Source organism: Prunus avium, chromosome 6 (assembly GCF_965620075.1).
Source record: "Prunus avium chromosome 6, drPruAviu1.hap1.1, whole genome shotgun sequence".
Taxonomy (NCBI): domain Eukaryota; kingdom Viridiplantae; phylum Streptophyta; class Magnoliopsida; order Rosales; family Rosaceae; genus Prunus; species Prunus avium.
In genome coordinates, this window is record NC_142289.1 from 22,268,217 (window position 1) to 22,289,218 (window position 21,002).

The 21,002-nt window shown below is 39.5% G+C and overlaps 1 protein-coding gene and 1 long non-coding RNA gene across 2 annotated transcripts; one reads left to right on the top strand and one right to left on the bottom strand.

Annotated features, from left to right (window-relative positions):
• The first annotated feature begins 9,345 nt into the window (after positions 1-9,345).
• LOC110773030 (uncharacterized) lies at positions 9,346-13,398 on the top strand. Its single transcript, XM_088254617.1, has 5 exons — positions 9,346-9,420; positions 11,455-11,891; positions 11,990-12,074; positions 12,184-12,890; positions 13,251-13,398. The coding sequence occupies exons 1-5, from the start codon at positions 9,346-9,348 to the stop codon at positions 13,396-13,398; spliced, it is 1,452 nt and encodes a 483-aa protein (XP_088110743.1).
• Positions 13,399-13,592: 194 nt separating this feature from the next.
• Positions 13,593-15,110, bottom strand: LOC148293834 (uncharacterized). The gene is made up of 4 exons (XR_015836268.1): positions 14,945-15,110; positions 14,675-14,856; positions 14,450-14,596; positions 13,593-14,245 (listed from the first exon to the last, which is right to left on the bottom strand). It is a non-coding gene; the product is annotated as an uncharacterized LOC148293834 (long non-coding RNA).
• Positions 15,111-21,002: the final 5,892 nt, after the last annotated feature.

Below are 21,002 nucleotides of genomic sequence, written 5' to 3' on the forward strand. Positions count from 1 at the left end.
GTGCCAGTCCGGTCGAAAGTGATGGAATACTTGCCATGCGTTGACGGAGACTTTTGAGTCCATGTAATTAGCTAGACACAGACTAAGATTTCGTTGTCAACATCAATTTTCAGAACTGATATAAGAATTAATTTTATAATTAAGCACCGGTGTTCGTGTCCAAAAGATGCACCAAATTTTCCATTAAAGATTTTGTTCAAATTGTTTATTAACTTTATCGTCAAATTGTTAACTTTCTCCTAAATTTGTCCCTAATGGTAGGTCCCAGAACTTGTGAACTTGACTCTGTAGACTTTTCCAATCAGATGTAAGAAAAACTAGTTAAGTCGTTTTCTTCAGGCAATGAATCGGTCCAAATCAAACCCTTCAGGTGCATTTTTCTTCTTTGATTTTAGGATTTTTTTACAGTTTTGCTCCTTGAACTATTTGTATATTGTCAATTTAATTTCTTAACAAATTTTTAGATAAATTAAAGACTCCAATTGTTTTAAAATCGCCAATTGAGTGCATATCGTCAATTTTTTCAAATTCCATCCAAATTTTCGTCAAAATTAACTGTAAATTCGTCATTTAAAAAAATTAAAATAAACACCTTACCTATCTAAAATTAAACATTTAAATTTAAAAAAAAAATTAGCATTTAAAATTTAAAGAAAAGAAATATTTAACATTTTAAATTTTTTTTTTAAAAAAAAAAAAAACTCAACTCAACCTCAACCTCCCCTCCCCTAACCCACCCCCACCCATCTTTCCCCTTCCGTCTCCCCTCTCTTCCTCCCCTTCCGTCTACACCATCCTCCCCTTCTGTCTACCCCACCTTCCCCTTCCCCTCCTTCCTCTTCCATCTCCCCCACCCTCCACCTTTGATCTCTCTGTTCCCACCCTCCCCTTCCCCTCCTTCCTCTTCCTGCTCCCAATACCAGACCCAGCCGCCCAAATCTCTCCACTCCACTCGCCGAATTCATGGAGAACCCAAAAACCGACGAGGTCTTCGCCAAGATTAGGCTAAACCCAGTTGAACACGAGCCTTATGCTTTGGATGATGGGTCTACGGAGGCTGCTGTGTTTGAAAATCAAGATAAGCCAGCATAAAGAAAATCCATTTTTCCTCCATTGTTAGCCTTTGTGTTTGGATTAGGCAAGCCAAGAAAGATTTAGAACCGGAATCTCCATTGCTTTAGGATTCGAGAGCAACCACAAAGCAGCCACGACCTCTTCCCTTCTTAGTCTCTCCTCGACACAACGCAGGCCCGGCCCTCGACATCGTCGCATAACACCACTTCTAATTTGGATTAATCTTAATTTTCAGCAAAATTACGAATTTGGCCTTAATCTAACAGAAAAGTGGATGGCGTAGGCCCTCAATTGGTATTTTAAAATAATTGGAGTTCTTAATTTACCGAAAAACTTATTAAAAGACTAAATTGACAATATAAAAATAATTCAGGGAGCAAAACTGCAAAAAACCGTTGATTTTATGAGGATGATGCAGACGGACGGGGCACTTTGGACTTGTTCTCTAATACCCTACCACGTAATTTTCACGGAAGAAGATCAGCAAAGGCATCATCACAAAAGAAACTTTGCAATCTCATTCAACATGGCTATTGACCAGTTTAGCCTTTAGAAGTCCTTGCTTCGTACCGATGGCTTCTAGTTCCAAAACCATCGCATACGTTATACTAATGGAACCTGCTACTACTCAAACATTCCTCGAGTCATTACGAATAACAAATCAGTAGCAGCGTGACCAGATTACAGACATACCTCAACATTTAGTTTAAAACAATCTAGACTAGGTGGTTTTCATACAATTCTTGTACAAGAAAAGTTATCGTTTTTTAGCACCAGTTCAACTATTTTTTTTTCCAAAATGAAAGGGAGCTAAAGAGGACCAATAAGAACAAATCCAATGTACTAAATTTATATTAACTAAGGTGGGGAACGTAAGAATGTGCTTTACCTGTTGAGAAAAAGTACAATCTCGAAAAGTTAGTGTTTGGGCCTAATTTCCACGCACCAGCCCATCTGGCTATTGGCCCATATTGACGACAGGGGTTTGGGTTTTGTTTTACTAAATTGGCAGTCAGCCCATGATGTTTTAAAGAAGCCCAGACCATTTCAAAATAAATTTTCACAAGTTAAAAGTTAATTACCATTAGTGGTAATTTAATCTGGAAAAAGCCAGTTTTAATTAGCTTAATTGTTACCCAGCTTCCAAATCTTTTCCAAAAGGGCTCAAAGTCTGATCATCACCGTTGATCATAATTCAGAAATCAAATCAGTAGATAATGGGGATGATTTTTCTCTCCACAGTGCCCACATGACCCCAATGGCAAGACATCCACAAAAAGAAGGCAAAGGACGTGTATGGGAGTTGGTAGTAAGGCAAAATCAAAAACCACTCCCTATAACCATTTAATGCCAGAAAAGAGGGCCAAGTTTTCTTCCCATACTCATGAGGATTGCTCGTCAATAACAAGCTGGGTTTACAAGAGATAAACACGAAATAAGAGAGTTGGTTGTTAGAAAGTCAAAACTGATCATCATGAAGACTGACTCTTGGTGAGGGCTTTTCTTGTCAAAAAAACCACCACCCTTTTTTGCGCTGGAGCAGAGGATCCTCTCAACAATGTGTCCTCCAGATATTAAGGAATAATCACTCATGTAGATCTCCTATAAATATAGGAGGATGTGAATAGGATAGAGGACAACAAAAAATCCAATCAAAACTAGTTGAAGGAACTGACGTGCAATTCCAGCACAGATATTGATAGAATTTTTAGTACCTGTGCAAACAGGGTTAAAACTCCTGTAAAACTTGCAAGAATGACAAGGTTATTGTAGTATAAATGATTCTCGTAAGGTCGTTCTCCACAAGGATTATTAAATAACTCGTAGCAAACCAAATTCTAATTAATTATTGTAAAAGAGAAAGTTGAGATGTTTGATTTTAAGACCTTAACTTAAAACGAATTTAACTAATAAAAATAAGGCAATATGCAAAATTAAAGCTAAGAGCAAAAGAAACAGTTGTGTTTTTAGAAATCAAATTAAGAAAGCACTAGGGATCTGCCGTCACCTTAACAATTCTATATAGTTCTCCCAATTACTTATGACCTATACATGCATATTTCAAAGGTTAGGTATTCCTAATATATGCCTACTTGGACCCCCAACATAGAGCATATATCACACATGCAATTCGTCTGTGGTATTCAGATCAAATCTAAACATACATGACTCATTAAGTTCTGTGAAACCTTTTGACAAACAATGCAACCCTTAAGACGTGGTATTCATCCTAAGTGAACTTGCACATATTAATCACAAGAAGCCTTCGTCAATTTCAGGGACCGACCTCCAACCAAAATTGCATCAAATTACTTTTCTAAACATCCTAATGGTAATCAAGCATCAAGACACTTAAATAGTTTAACCCAGTGATGAATAATTCGAAAACCTGCATGCATATAATCATAAGCAAATTGGACAGAAACTACATATTCTTGCTAAGGCTCGTGGCCTCACCCTAGCAAAAGAAAGTTAGTTACGCATGTTCATAATAAAAATCATCAAGTTCTTCATTAAAATAATCAAGATCGAAAACACCTTAAATGGAAAAAAGTCTGAAAATCTCTATGCTTGGCCAATTCTTCTCTCCTCAAGAATGCACGGGAAAAAGAAGAGAATCCCCCAACATAAAACAGCCAACCCTCTTTAACCTAGTTAAATTCTCCTCAACTTTTTTCTTCCAATCCAACTGGGAAACCAAATAACTAAAAATAAAATAGGAAACATAACCCTAAAATAGTAAAATTCGCCAAAAATCTGAACAGCCACGTTTTGGACCCCTAAACTGCTCCAAAACCGGCCCAATATAGCTGGAACTAAGGTTTGGAATATTCTGAACACTTCTCTAGAAGGCCACGAATCCATCAGAGGTCATCTCAGGCTCTAAAAACGCCATAAAAGCCCAAAACGTCACTTTCCAGCACTGCACACTGCTCCTTTATTTTATCGCCAGAAAATAACCGCTTGGTAGAAAAGTCTGAAATTTTGATACGATTAAGCCAAGTGACTCACGAACGTCCTCCAATTGGAATTACTCCAAAATTCGTACATTTGATTATGTTTTGCTCCAGAGAAAGTCAAAAGTCCTATATTAAGAATACAATTCAAAGTATCGAAATTCTTCCAAAATATGAACCAAAATGTACCAAGAATGGGGTTAACTATATAATATAAAATATACCCATAAGATATATCCAGTCCAGCCTGCGTCGCAAGCAACAATCCAAGCAGAAATCAAAGTACAATGTTCTGATGTCCTTTTGGACTTGATAGTTTTTCTTTTGTTTGATTCAAGGTCTAAAATATCGATGGTATCGGAAATATCGGTAGTCCGAAAACACGGAAATTTGGATGGAAATATCGGGATATTATCAATATCGATAAAAATTGAATAAAAACCACGGAAATTGTAAGAAAAACTTGGAAATTTTTATTCAAACTTTGGAGGATGTTTATTTAGTCAATTATCTATTAGTTTATCACAAAAAATTAGAAGGAAATTCATTGCATGATGAGTTTAACTTATTTAAGTTGATTCTATAGCGAGCTGACAAACACTGTGAGTGTAGAAAATATGTAGTAACTAATGAAAGAAGATTAAACACACCATAATCATTTATATCAGTCCCGTTCTCTTGGACCCCTATGGTCCAAGGACTTGTGGTCACCCACCCATAGATTAGATCTAAGGGTTCATAAAAATCTATTTAAAAATAAGTTTTTTTTTTACTTTTACTGCATAAGATATTAATTTAACTTAACCAAAAACTAAAAGTTAAAAAAGAAATAATAACACTTCACTCAAACAACACGTTCTTCCTTCCATCGCCGCCACAGCAACTCCAACGCCATCGCCGCCATAGTAACCCCGACTCTAGCGTCTCATACGAAAATCCAAACCCACCCATCCCCTCGCAATTTAACACGATCGATATGTAATAAACAAAGGGAAAACTAGAATTAAAGAAACAAATGAATGAAGGTCTGGTAAAAATAAAAAATAAAAAATTCAGATGATGTAATTGCAGGATGCCCACCCAAGACCGCTTCCTGTTCACATGTTAATCGCTTCTTGATGGTATAAGATTCATGGAAATCATGTTAACCAATAAAAGAGGAGGAAACCCAATTGTAGAAACCGAAAAAGTGAAAGAGCCAAATTAGAAAAACTGTTCAGGTCTACAAAAAAAAAAAAATCAGACTATGCCTTTGCATTCAACTGACTATGGGTGGCTCGAGTAACATCATGTCTGCAGAGGGTCGTCTACAATGCTGGAATCGGAGGTGCTATGGCGGCGATGGGAGGAAGAACACATTCATGATTTTCTCCTCTGCACGTGTTTTTGTTACAGTGAACTTTTATTATTTATTTTTTAAATTTCGGTTTTTGATTAAGTTAAATTAATATCTTGATTTTTAACTAGTTTTTTCTGAACCCTTAGATTAGATCCAAGAGTGGGTGACCACAAGTTCCTTGGACCACAGGGGTCCAAGAGAACGGCTCATTTATATATAATACTTTACTACAATATTTTATAATTTATACATTGCATGGTAAGATACATGAGTGACTATGAGGTTCAAAAAATTTCAGTATCTTCATCATCTCTATGTGTAGAGTAAGTGTATTGTGAGTAGTCATCAAATGATAAATCCCCAAAATAGTTTTTCCATGTAATTGATAACATGCCACCCATATCGATCTAAGATTGGTTGATGTTGTCCATAAGCAAAATCATTTAAAGATTGGATCTTGGATTCTTTTCATGAGCTGCTCGATTCCATCCCAAAAGGAAATGTCAAAGACTCACATTTTCATGTGAAAATCTAATTATTGCAAAAACAGTTCAAAACAAAACAATATAAATATACATATTTTAGCACATTATCACAAAAACATAAGCAACATGGCAGCTAAAGTGTTGGAGGAGTGAAATGGCAAGGGTTTGAATCCCCATTGCGTGTGTGCTTTGTGTTTTTTTTTTTTTTTCCATTACGTCGATATTTTCGATATTATAGCGATATTTTGACAAAAGTATTGTTGAAGTGTGAGCGAAATTATCGACATCGATATTTTTCGATATTATCATCGATATTATCGATATTTATACAATATGTGTATGGATACGTTCCGAAATATCCGTGACTTGAAAAAACGATAATATCTTCAATATTTCGTCGATATTATCGATATTTTAGACTATGGTTTGATTGTGTAATAAACAGTTTCATTTTGACCTAGTTTATTTTATTTTTCAAATACTTTTTCTAGCTAGACTTTTTAGTTTTATTGTGGGAAATTATTGTTACACCCCAACCCAAATTTTATTTATCTATATAATTATTTTATTTAATTAATTATGAAATTACAATTTTGCCCTTGGGGTAGGGTCATTTTATTCACTTTTTAATCCTGTAGGATTTTGGGGAATTGAATAGCACCGTTACGATCAACGGAAGTGCAGTGGCACAACCGCAAATATTTCAAAGTCTCTTTCTCTCTCTCTCTCTCTCTCTAAAACCTCCAGCTGGCAACACCCTCGTTCGACCACCATTTGTGACGAGACCGGTCCTAAAAGAACTGACCCGCCTCCCTCTCTCCGACCCACCCTTTCTTCGCTGCAACCAGCTACCCCAACACTGGCAAAAGCTCGAAAATAGGCCGGATTTTCTTCAAATTTTCCGTCGTCGTTTCCAACCATTCCAACCACCAAATTTGTCGATCCATGTATGCTTTCTCATCCTTTCAACATGATCTAGTTGATGTTTGGGTTGTTTAGGATTGATTTTGAAGTTTTGAAGCTCGATTTACGATCCAAGTTTTGACCGATTTTCTGCTCGAATTTACGGCAAGCTCCGGCCACTTTTTGGCCGTGGCCCAAGAACAAAAGTTGCTCCACTAGTTGTTCTAATCACTGTCTGCCGCGCAAATCTCACGGCCTGGAGTTCCGGGCCGAGGGGACGTGCGTTAACACGGGGTTTCCTGCTTTTGGGTGCGGTGCGGTTGTGCGCGGGCGTGCCAGCACGGTTTACCGTGCGTTCATGTTTTGATGAGCGTTGGATGGGTGAATGGTGCGCCTGTTTGATATGTCTTCTTGGTCAAACGATTGTAGCCGAGAGAGGAATTGGTCTCGGCTGTTAGGTTCACGGCCTGAACTACAAGGCCGTTGAGTGATGGTGTTGGTGGTGGGTTTTGGGCGGTGCTCCGGCGCGCTGCTCAGGGAGCGACGGTCGTGTGATATATGGGGTGAGTGAGCGAACAAACAGAGATGGTGCTCCGGCGCCTTGAAAATCAAGGGTCGTATGATATATTGATGAATGGATTCTGCTTACAACCTAACACTACTCCTAGGAAAGCAAGTAAAGATATTGAAAGTGCATTGCATAAGAAAATAAGTTGCTCCGTGGGAGGCTTGTTTTGGTGTTTGAACCCTTTGAATGTAGCTCGAGTCTTGTATTTATAGGAAGAGTCCCTGGATGAGTAATCGAGGCTGAATTTACGCATAGTGGAGTCTGATTAGCGCAAGTGGGCAATCCAATCGACATTTGGGATCGTGAAGTATGGTGATGAGACCCCAGAAATCCTGGTGAATCTCGGCCGCCGCGCTCAATCGTGGGTTTTGAACCTCTGGCCGTGGAGACGCATTTATTGCCTGGATAGCTGGTGAACCAACATCTCAAGCTGTCAAAATCTTTGTGAGAATGTCCACGTCTAATCACTCTGATCTTCATCACCAAATCCTGACTTCAGTCACTTCCTACCTTCCCTCATGCATTAAATGCTACTTTGTGGCCAATGGGTTTTGCTGCATTAAACATGCATTACTTCATTAAATGAAGCCTGGGACCCTGCTGTCACGTGATGATTTGCCTCTAATGCCTTGGCCCCAAATTTGTTCGTCCTCGGCCTCGGTCTATGCTTGAGGCCGAGATGATCGTGCCTTAGCATTTCTTCTTTTATTCTTAAGAAGGCGAAGTACCTTGGCGAAACGCTGCGTTTCAGCCTCTGCAAACAAGTGCCAGGGCCGAGGTAAAGGGCTCCTTCAGCCTGCCCATGGCCGTGATTTATCAGGCACAAACAATCACATAGGTATAGGTATTATTGGATGTTTTGAGAATTTTCTAGTGGCCGGAATTTTCTCAATACACCTACAAGTTGCCGGCACGTGGGCCAAGGTTGGGTGGCCCATTGGGTTCTAAAATGATCACCATGTCATCTTGAGCACGACGGTATGCTCGGATTTGAATTCGGTTGTTGTTTGGCGGTGAATAGGATTTACGCATATTAGGAGTCATCCGAATTCGATATATTCTGACCGTTGGATTGACTCCATTTCCAAATATGTTGATCTATGTACCTCTAGGAACATGTAGGAATTCACAGATCGAGTATCGGAGTCCCGGATACTTCGAATCAATGATTCAAAGATTACATAAAACGGTGACCGTCCGATCACGAGTGATCCGACCGCTCGATCTGGACCAAACTTTCAGGATGTGTTTAGTAAACTTTGTTGAACTCGTAGGAACTTTTGGATCGGGAATCGGAGGTCGTGGGCCCCCCTTGGCCTGGTTGACCAATTTTGGGAAGTTTGACCACTCGGTTGACTGAGAGTCTTCCGAGGTTATTTCACCTTTCGAAACAAGTAGTTGGACCTTAGAAACTCCTCATTTCGTCGTGCACACACCTTGAGTCCCGGGAAAAATTAGGAGTTTGTTTTTAATGTTCTCGTTCGAAGTATTTTAATTAATCTAGTCCTCGTATTCTTCAATAGGTACTCCAGCTCAGCGTACTCAACAGGCGGGACCCTCTCAGGGTCAAGTAGTTTTGGATTATCTGTGAGTGGACCTTGTTTTGAAATAGCATTATTTTCAACGATTAAATTACCATGCATTTAAAATGGATTGTTCTGACTATGGAGTTTATATATATCGTTTGATTATAGTAATTTTGGCTATTTTGATATTTGAGGTATATAATTATTTTGAATATGGATTATATGTTTTGAGGAATTGTTACTCACTCTATGATTAAATAACTGGGCAAGGGATTATTATGAGTTGGGGTATTTTGTTGATTGTTATGTGAATATGTGATTGCACCATGCTAAGTCTCCTCCCTTGGTTACTGTACCCACACATGACGTTGGATTATCCGGTGTGTGGGCACATTTGGTTATGTTAGTACTTTATCACACGTGGTGTTGGATTATCCGGCGTGTGATAAAGCCGTCTGTACTCATAGGACTTAGTGGTTGGTTTTGGCCACACATGGCGTTGGATTTTTCGGCGTGTGTGCTGTATAGTGGTAGTCCCTCGGTTGGACAGCTCATCCCTAGACGCAAGGTAGATGATTGGTGCATATTTATATATCATTTTGTACCCTACTAACTTATGATTTGATTATGTTTTTGAGTTAAACTTGTGCTTTTAATAAATTTTGTGTTTGTTTCAGTGTAATAAGCTTGAGACTCATTAAATGCATTTTGGAGACAAGTTAGCTCAAAACGGTGTCTGCAGATCAGTCAACTTCACGAATTGGACTGTACTTGCTCAAGAAGAACCAGATGATGAGCCTTATATCATTGGAAATATGCGGAAGTCTAGTTTCTGGAGAATTTTACGGTTCATGATTTTGAGTCTTCTAGAGGAAGTTATGCAAGTTTTGGCAGCTTAAGGTCAAATTCGGCAGCATCTGCGTTACTGGGCCAAAAATGACATTTGAAGGTCTTTCCGATTATTTCTTGAGTTGGGCTGCATATGCTTGGAAAGATAATTCAAAGGGTTTGAAGATCCAGATTTTTCCAGATTTGTTAGGAGGGAAGATCAAGCCCACAAGCTGACTGCAATGCATTGTCAATTCCAGTCTATTTTCGGCAGTCAACTTGCAAGGCTCAAAACGTACACTTGTACTGCTCATATGGGAATATATTCTTGATAAAAGTTGTTCCAATAGGTGTCTATTATGACATATCCAAATTTGAGCCCCATTGGATACATATTGAAACCTCAGGCCTTCCTACACCAAGTCTGGTTTAGAAGAATCATTTCTTTTCAGCAACCAAAAGAAAACCACATGGGTTGGCAGCAAAAGGCAGCCACAATTGAACACCTTTGAAAACCCATGTGATGAAAGCTTCAAGAGCAGCAAAAGAAGTATGGGATGAAATTGATTCCAACCACACTAACATAGACAAGATGAAGTGAGAGTTATGGGTTGTATTAAAAGAGGAATGGTGGTGTTGGAATTCATCATGATGTTCCTCCCTCTTAGCCCTATAAATAGAGAAGTCTTCAAGCTTCAAAACACACCCCCAAGGGGGGGAGCTCTCAAACACTTCTCTAGAGCTCCCCTCCCTTCTCTCCCTCAAATTCTCTTAGTTTCTCTTTCTAGTTTTCAATTGTTGTAATGAAATCTTTGTGCTGAAATTCTCCTTAAGTTTTTCTTAGTTCCACTTTACTTTTCATTGTTATGTAAATGCTTTTCTTTAGTTTCAAGTTTGATTAGTTTCCAAGTTTCAATTATGGTTTTTGTTCTTATTCATTATGCTTGTAAGTTAATATGCTAGTTTGAATGATTGATCACCATTTAGGCTTGCATGTTAGCTATCTTGGTTTGAATTAAGAGTAGACATCATGCTTTAATTCGAATTGAACTATGAATAGGAAGAGTATGTATGGACATTCGACAACAGGGATTAGATACATACTTGGTTGTTTAAAATGTTCTTCTATGCTTAATGGATTCCTAATGTTTAGTTTAGGTTAGACAACAGATTATCAAATTAGGGAATTAGGAATACAAGGTTAGGACTAGACACCATGGCTTAATCATACTTTAGCTATAGAATCAATCCGTTAATCTAATTGAACTTGGGAACTTATCTGCTTGAGTTATTTTCTTTTCTTTCTTTCTTGTTTTATTTATTTTCTTTCTTGTTTTTTCTGTTTTGTGTAGGAAAACCGAATTGGATTATTCAATCACCAATCCCTGTGGAATCGACCTCGCACTTACATATGCTATACTACCGAACGGCTCGTGCACTTGCGAGTATCACAAGTTGAGGATGCAGCTGAATCCATTTTGGTGCAACTGAATCGACGCAACAGTAGAAAGTTGAAACCCTGCAGGTTAGTCAAACAATCCCCGTGTTGGATTGTTTTCCTCGGTACTCGTCTTGGTGTGAAACTGTCATATATATACATTTAACTATTTTAAAGCTATCTTTACATATTTCGTTTTATAAGCTTATGTTTCGAGAATGAGTTTGGATGGAGTCGAAGGATTTGACTTGGATATTATTGTATTATGTCGGGGGTGTGAGAGTACTTCGATTTCACATTGATTACGTATGAATAGTTTCAATTGCATGTTTTTAGCATCGTTTTCCAAACGGTGAGGTTAGTATATTGTTGAGAGGCAAAATTGGTAAATGGACTCTGGCCTTATCAAAATTTGTCTTCCGCTATGTTCCTCATAAAGCTATCAAAGGACAAGCTGTAGCAGATTTCTTGGCAGATCATCCAGGGAAAGAGATTGAGTACATGGTTTCCATGGATATAGCCAATGCAGATCTGCTAAGTAGAGCTCACACTTATCTCAATAATCCCATATACTCGGTCCGTCTCACCCCATGGAAGCTGTATTTTGATGGATCTAAAACAGACTTGGCCTCTGGCACAGGGATTGTTTTAGAAGATCCATTGGGAATCAGGCACTGTTATTCATTCCAGCTAGATTTTCAATCCACCAACAACAAGGCAAAGTATGAAGCTTTGATCATTGGCCTCGAGATGCTGATAGAATTAGGAGTCCAGTATGTGGAAATCCTAGGAGATTCTATTTTTGTTTTGAAACAAATTGCAAGAAAATACAAGTGTTTGAATCCTTCCCTAGCTGTCCATTTGGTGGCAGCCAGAAATCTCTTGTAGCTAATGAAATGGCTCATATAGCAATAGGAGTGCAGATACCCGAGGACTGCGTTCAAAGAATCATCGAAGTAGGGAAGAAAAGTATACCATGTTCTGACTAGGGGAATGGAAATAAACGTAAATTCTGCCATAATGACTGAGGATGACTGGTGACTGCCTATAATTAATTATCTGCAGTACCCACTCCTTCCTTCCGAAAAGAAAGTAAGGATCATGGCTCTAAACTACCTCATGTGGAACGGGGACTTGGTCAGAAAAAGCAAGGATGAGCTACTCTTGAGATGCTTAGGGAAGGAAGAATACATGAAAATCATGGGAGAACTCCATGAAGGAATCTGTGGAGCTCATCAAAGTGGAAGAAAAATATGTTGGCTGATCAGAAGGTACGGTTATTTTTTGCCTACTATGATGAAAGATTGCGTAGAGTACTCCAAAGGATGCGAAGCTTGCCAAAGACACGGACCAATCCAACAAGCTCCCTCAGTTCCCATGAATCCAGTCGTTAAGCCATGGCTTTTCAGAGGATGGGCAATGGACCTCGTTGATAAAATCTATCCAACCAGTAGCAAACATCACTGCTTCATCATTGTGGCTACGGATTACTTTACTAAATGGGTAAAGGCTAAGCCGGTCAAATCTACAAGGTCTCAAGAGATCATCACTTTCATTGAGGAACAGATTGTGCACAGGTTTGGCATACCAAAATCAATCACAACTGACAGAGGGACTTCCTTCATGTCCAGGGAAATGCAAGATATGGCAAGTAGGCTCAAGATCAAGTTACTCCAGTCTACTCCTTACTACGCCCAAGCAAATGGGCAGGCAGAATCAAGCAATAAAGTGATCATTAATATCATCAGAAAAATGCTTGAAGAAAATCCAAGGTAATGGCATGAAAAGTTGTTAGAAACCTTATGGGCCTATAGAACTTGAAAGAGAGAGGCCACCGACATAACCCCATATGCTCTAACCTATGAACATGACTCAACTCTGCCCATGGAGATCACAATCCAGTCCATCATAATTGCCCAACAGCACAACTTAGTTAGAGAAGACTATTCACAAGCAATGCTGCTAGAATTGGAAGGGTTGGATACAAGCAGAATTGGAAGGGTTTGAAGAAAGAGAAATCATCTGGAGAGCATTCTGCGCCTCGGATCCTACGTTGCTGGTTATGGAAAGTGATCACCCACATGGGAAGGTCCTTTTCTGATCAAACAAGTCCTTGGAATGGGGGCATGCAGGTTGCAGGATCGAAATGGAGAGGTCCATGCTACACCAATTAATGGAAAGTGGTTAAAGAAGTTCTATCCAACTATTTGGGATTCACAAGCAGTACAAACATATCCTGGAATTGAAGAAGAAGTGGATTTGTTGTCTAATTTTGAATAGTTAATTATATATATGGTTCATTTTTGTCTGTTCTGCCCATCTGATATGTATGAATGTGGCAAAAAAGCAAGATTGGCAAAAATAAATAGAACTTTTCATTCATTTTTGTCATTAATAAATGACTAGTTTTATTACAAAATAAGTACTATCAAGAGACCTAATTTCTTAAGAGTCTCTTGCAATCCAGCCTTCTTAATGGAAATTTCTTTCTGGAGAAGCAGACCCTGATGAATGGAAGCCTCTGCAATCTCTAATGCAGGCCTAGGAGTTGAGACCATGCTCTGCACAAGGAAAGTAGCCTTGGTTTTCGGACCCAATCCAGCTACAAGATCCTTCTGCCTCTCCCTCAATGCAGCTAGTTGCTTCTGAAGATCCTCAATATGTTTTTCCAACTTATCATCAGCGGATTTGGTCTCTTTGTAATCTGCAACCATTACATCCAGCTCTGACTTCTGCTTCTAATAGTCCAACAAGTTGGCTTCATGCGTAGCCTTTTATAATTCAGACATATTGAAGGAGGGTTTGAGATCTTCATATTGATTATGAAGATTGGCTACGTCTTTGGCCAAACCTAGGCTGATCTCAAGAATAGGCCGAGGAGCCATGTTCTCCCTGTGCAGTAGATCCAGATCTCTCATCAGTTGATCAATGACTTCTTTGTTCTCATCCAAATCCAGCCCAGTCGACTGCCAGATTTTTATTTTGTCCATCGCCTCATCCACTACTTTGGACTTGGCTTTGCTTGGAGTTTCCCCCAGCTTTTCAATCTTCAGCAATTGAGCTTCCAAGTCCCTGGCTTCAAACTCTACCAATTCTGGATCAACATGAGAGGCAGTTTCTGATGAGCCTGGGACAGAACGAAGGGGCATTTGCAGGGAGTAGTTTCAGTTAGTTCTGTTTCAGACCAAAATCAGGAAATGGAATTCTGAGGCCTAGCAAAACCATGCAAAATTGAGAAAATAAGGGGAAGTTACCTCAAGTGGAAGGATAGAAACAGTGGTTAGTACTTTTGTCAAAACCATGCAGAATTGAGAAAATAAGGGGAAGTTACCTCAAGTGGCGGGACAGCAATATAGTTTTCTTCCTCCACATCATCAAACAGGGCCAGTTCTGAACAAGTGAGCTATCCTCCTTGAGCTTCTTGTTGTTTCTTGGCCAGTTCTATACTCTCCGCTATCACCTTAGCTGAAATCTCCTCCTACAAAAGGCAGAGTTATGTACAAGAAAGACTCTAAGGCAGAAAGACGATTTTGGTTAAAACTCACAAGAGTCTGACCTCCTCTTCCACATTTTTAGTGGCTTCTTTGTCTTTGTCAACGTCGTCAAAAGCCTCACGCAACTCTTCATCCGTCTTGGTGATCGTTGTAGGAGCAATTGCAGGTTCTTCCACCTTGCTCTCCCCATCAGCCCCTTTTCTGAGCCTCTTCATCTTGGTAGGAGGAGGAGAAGGGCTTTCAACTGCAAAAATACAACAGAGGCAAAGTCAATTATTGACTCAGAACTGACCAGAAAGAGTGATAGAAAGGGTTATTTCGCAAAAGTTTACCTGGGAGTTCAGGCTGGACGACACTATCTTGCGCTCGGGTGGTCTCTTTTCTTTTGTTTTTTCTCGCATAAGGGTTTGCTTCAGAGGTTTTCTCCTATGTCCCCTTCTACAGAACTTCGTGCTCAGCATCTTCTTCCCCAAGATCTATTTCTAGATCACTGACAACAATAATGGAGTTCACTACATAAAGGACATAAGTTAGAAAGATCAACCCGCCCAAAATTAACAAAAGAACAAAATTCAGAACAAACCAATCACTTGACCAGTAAGGACAGCTTGCCTATTGAGGTTGCTTGCCATAGAAGGATCTGAAACAATATAGATAGAACATAATGAGATCATCTCCCAAAGTATCAAAAATCAAAGTAAACAAGGGGAACTGGTAGTTTACCTTCGATCACTTGGGCATTTATACCCAGAAGCGTCTGCGTGATAAACTTCTTGGCGGCTGGTTTTGCATAGACGGTTCCCGCATCCCAGTTGGCAAAGAGCACCTTCATAGCAATGCTTGCATCAGACACATCGAAACACCAAGCATCAAAGTCGCTATAACTGCAGGAATTCGGCTCCCAAGAAGGATAAAGAGCATACACACTGTTGTTTATCTTGTTCACCACACATCTGCAATTCTTGTGCACCTCCAGATCATCTGCATCTCTCTAGGAAGTACCCCGTGAAGGGAATATTGTGGGAATGGTGTTGTGGAGAGATTTCTAAAAACTCTACAACCAAGCTTTGAGAGTATAAATCACCTAGCATGCCATATCTAATATGAAATCAAAGTAAGAGCGGAAGCATTAAATAAACTAGGGATTCATGCAAGTCTCATTTGGTCCCAATCTTTATAAGTCTATGAAAGTGTGCACCAAAGACTCTCTAAATCCTATTTGAGAGAAAGATAAAATGTTCATACCCTTGGAGCAAATCTTGAAACCAAGAATGGTGTTCAAGTAGAGGGACTGGTCCCTTTGTTGTTGGCTCTCCCCTTGATGTTGATTCTCCACCTTGTAGCTCTCCAAATAGGTACAAAGATATGCACCTCCCCAAAGCTCTTCAGCAAGGATTGAATGGGATGAGAGAATGAGTAGACAACAAGTGAAGAGTGGTGCTAGCACCTTCACTTGATGTGATAGATTCAAGGGGTTAGGGAGAGAGAGCTTGATGTTTTCTCTCTTCCAATTTCACCAACTTGAAAAACTCTAGGATGATAGGATTCCATAGCTACACACTTATAGGATCAAAAATGTCACAAGAGTGACAAAATTGCCCCCAAGCCCTAGTGTAGCCACACCCCCCCTTTTGTGTGTCATCTTTTGGTATCTTGGTCCAACACATTAATCCTATAATGTATCACATATGTGCCTAAGTCCATATGGTCAAATCCCTTTTGAATTTCCAAGTCATATAACTTTAATTAAATAATTAATTTAATTACTCTAGTGACTTGACTAATTCAATCACTCACTTATCTAACGAGTGTTGGTCCCGATCATTTAGTTGACCGTGTAAAATGTTGGGTCAATTTGACTTTCACATTGACTTTGACCAAGTCACAAAATCATTCATTCTTTTCATAATTTCCCAATCGATTCTTTTTCAGTGTGCGATCTTATAGGTTCTAATTAGCGAGGTAGTGGGTATGAATGATTCACTTTGAATCAAGTGTGAATTGTATCCCTCCATACAATTCTCCCTATTGGCGAAGGCTAATTATAATTAGTCCTTACAGGGCTTCCATAAGCCATGAGTGACACCTAGCAGTATGTCATGGCTACCCAAGCTAAAAAGAATTCATTTAGAGAACCTAGTCAGTTTGTGATTACAATGCAATTCGATCATTTTCTAATTCAATACTCTATGTCATATTCTCGGGATATGGTAAACTTGTGTCAAAATCCCTAATATGACATCTCTTGATTATATGATTCAATTTGATGAAATTGCAAACGTTCTTGTTTCAATTTCCATCCAGTACTTTGGCTAAAGATTCACGAATCATATCTTTAAAATATTCTCTTTTCTTACTAAAAGCAGAGATTCCTTGTTGTACATTCACCTGTCTCTGCGTACATGCTAAGAATCCTGAAGAACAACTTTAAGTCACATCATTTTGATACGACTGTATAGTGCTCTCAAAGAGAAACAATATATACATAAGACAACTGTGATGTCTCAAGTCTAAGGATTAATTCGCATTATCTCAACTTAGAATTCTTTGTTTGACACTTGTGAGTAAGACTTCCATACAAGAATTCTAGAGTTGATCGTATTCAGTGGACTCCATCTTCTATAAAGCACCTACACATCTGTCTTAGCGTCATTCGACTTGAGATTAGTCATCCTCCCAATTGAGCAGACATAATGTGTACCAGTCTTTGCGGGTCACCATTGTCCAATTGCTGATCCTATGAGTAGGAACATTTTCGGATACAATATTTATATGTATGGAAAGATCTCGTACATCTAACTTCTTTAGACCACTTTCCATTTATATCTTAATCCATGGACTTGTTACTTCGTGTACGTTATGTATCTAAGCAATGTTCTTGCCCCTTTACTATTATATATTATTTCCTTAGAATTATCTATTTTTTATTGGCTTCTAGGGCATATATCTAACACCCCGGTTGTAGCCTTTGTAAAATTTTAGTGGAATCAGGTAGGGGCAACCAAATTTGCTGGCACAGAAGTTCAGTTGATAGACCTCCCCACCCAGATGAGAGTTGGGAGGCTTGCCTCCACCAAAGGGCAGATCCCGGGTCAGCATAACACTGATGAACCTCTTCTTGAAGTCAATTCTGGCCGCTTCATCTTCAAGCTCCTTTTCAAAAAGTCTGTATCGGGGCTGGAACCAAGGGTAGCTTCTTCTGAGCACCATTTGCCACTGTGCAGCAGACCTCTTCTAGCAATGCCTAAAGAACATAAGATATTCTTCAAAAGACCTCTTGGGCACTTCTGCCGACATGAGAGGAAGCGTCATGCCTGGTCTTTAGGCAGAACTATGTCAGGAAACCTCAGTTCTGTGAAGTATACCTGCAGCCAGATCTGTATCATCCAGAATGCACCGAGGGCTGAGATGTTCAGAGGGTTATCCAGAGTAGCATTGTGAAGATTCTTGTATATGTGTGCCAGAATTGTGGGACCAAGCCCTACATCTGTGTGAATATGCAGAGCCTCCACCAGATGCCTATATTCAAGCAGAACTGCTGAGGAGCGGTTTGGAAAGAAAAACTTGTTCAGCCAATACAGAAGGAACAACATGTGCTGCTGATCCTTATCCTTATCAGAACTAAACTTTTTTAGAAAATTGGAGAAGGAGCAGTTCTGGTTTATTATGGCAGAGGAGATGATAAACTTCTTGGCCACCTTCTCGCCATTCTTCCTCCTGTGATAATCATCGACAACATCAGCAAGTCTTCCATGAGGCCTGAACCCAAAGATTTGGGCCATGTCCAACAGAGTTGGGGACATTGGGCCCACGCGGAAGTCGAAGGTGTTGCTGGCAGAATTCCAGAAGCAGAGAGCAGCAGGTAGGAAGTTCTCGTCCCTATTCATAGACTGCTTGGACAGAAGAAGGGCATTGTAGATGCCAGCCCTCTTCTAGTGCGCCCCATACTTCGGAAGAAGCTTGTCAATCTAGTCTGACCATTTCACAACACTGTTCCTCACTTCACTTGAAGGGTACGACCAGCTTAGATGCTTGTTGACCCAGGAATGAGAGGCCAGAGAAGAACTCTGGTAGCAGAAAGGAGCCTCGGCATCTTTCTCGAAGAGCTCGACCATTTCTTCAGGAATTTTCCTAAATCGGTGAGGACCTAGAACAAGGGTATTCCCAAACATATGGAGGACGTTTTCATCTAGATTCTTCTGGGTGTACGGGTGACACTTGTTGCAAATCTCAATCGCATGTTTATCGATGCCTGCTCCTGAAATGTAAGGAGGAGGAAGTGAAGCAGAGGAGCTTTTGGCGCAAGTTTTTGGAGGACATTTTTTATTTTGAGCAGAATCAAAGAAGAATTGAAAGGTAGTCGAAGAAAGACAGAAGTTTCTAAGAGTAATCAAGAGCTGGAAAAAGTTAGGTTTTGAATGAATAGTGAAGGAGTTCTTATAAACTCAGAAAGGAAGAAGATTGTGGAAGAAGAGGGGTTGCCCAGATAAACTAGCCGTTAAATGCCCACTTCCCTACGAAGTCCAAATCAATTGGCAGACGTGGGATAGAGCTAACGGAACAAATTGGCGCGCATCATTAAGTGGCCAATCATTAAGTTTGAAACTGTTTCAAAATGATTCAGACTTAGGGGGCATTGTTTGTGCCTAATTTCCACGCACCAACCCATCTAGCTATTGGCCCATATCGACGACAGGGGTTTGGGTTTTGTTTCACCAAATTGGCAGTCAGCCCATGATATTTTAAAGAAGCCTAGACCATTTCGAAAAAGAAAGATAGGAATCAAAACCAATTGCAAAATAAATTTCCACAAGTTAAAAGTTAATTACCATTAGTGGTAATTTAATCTGGAAAAAGCCAATTTTAATTACCTTAACTGTTACCTAGCTTCCAAATCTTTTCCAAAAGGGCTCAAAGTCTGATCATCACCGTTGATCACAATTCAGAAATCAAATCAACAAATAATGGGGAGGATTTTTCTCTCCACAGTGCCCACGTGGCCCCAATGACAAGACATCCACAAAAAGGAGGCAGAAAAACCACCACACTTTTCTGCGCTGGAACAGAGGATCCTCTCAACAATGTGTCCTCTAGATATTAAGAAATAATCACTCATGCAAATCTCCTATAAATATAGGAGGATGTGAAGAGAATAGAGGGCAACAAAAAATCCAATCAAAACTAAACTCTCAGTCATACTGACAAAATCAAGCAAGATCATACGATCTCAAAAGCTTTCAAACTCTGAAGCAATCAAGCCATTTGGTTTGAAAAGTCATCCATCTCCTAAACAAAACAAGCGGAACTCAGACTTTTGACTTCAGCTCAGCTCAAGGAAACAGTTCACAAAGGAGATGAGACTTCTCTCATTACAAATTTGGTTCAGCGCAAGTGAATCAAGCAGAATTCAGGTTTTCATAATATGAAAACCTCAACAAATTTACAGAGATGCTTTGATGTCGTAGAATCACCAGAATAGCTCTCAGGTGAACCACAATTAAGAAGAACAGGTACTAAAGTACAGCTCCAGGCCAGCAGCAATCGCCAATCCAGCCACTTCCAGTCCAGTCCAGACTGAAGAGATCTTAGTTCTGCCCATTTGAAAAGCCTCCTCATGGCCAAACTTGATTTAAGCTCTGCCAATCTCAACATTGGTATCGATTTCCAACTGAACCCCATTAGTTGAAGGCACTGACGTGCAATTCTAGCACAGAATTATCCAGTCCAGCTTGCATTGCAAGCAACAATCCAAGCAGAAATCAAAGTATAATGTTTTGATGTCCTTTTGGACTTGGCAGTTTTTCTTTTGTTTGATTGTGTAATAGACAGTTTCATTTTGAGCTAGTTTATTTTATTTTTCAAACACTTATTCTGGCTAGACTTGCTAGTTTTATTGTGGGAAATTATAAAGTCCTCATCCGTCTGAGGAAAGAAAAGAACTTACTTGGGAGATATTCCTCACCCAAATTCTTAGTCACTTGATCAAAGTTAGTAGCTTGGGGCTCAAGTTATTATGTTTCATAGTCTGTCAAGGTTTTAACCGTTAATAGTGGCACACTTGCACACAAAAACAAAGTTGACTTGTTGACCACCAATCAATGGGGAATTTTACCCTACCACCATAGGAACTACATCAAAACGGGTAAACAGTTAGGAGAGACTTTCTGGATCTGTATTACCGAGGGAATACCTGAAATAGACTGATGATGAGCAAACATGCCCGATTGTTAAGTTTTTTTTCAGAAGGAATGACGATGCAAAACCTAGATTTTATCATTTCAGGAGGAAACTTAAGTTTCCAAATATTATGGAAATAAGAGGCTAAGGGCATTGCATTCATGCTTGTTTACGAGACGAAGGAAAAGATAGAACATCTGTTACAAGGGCAAG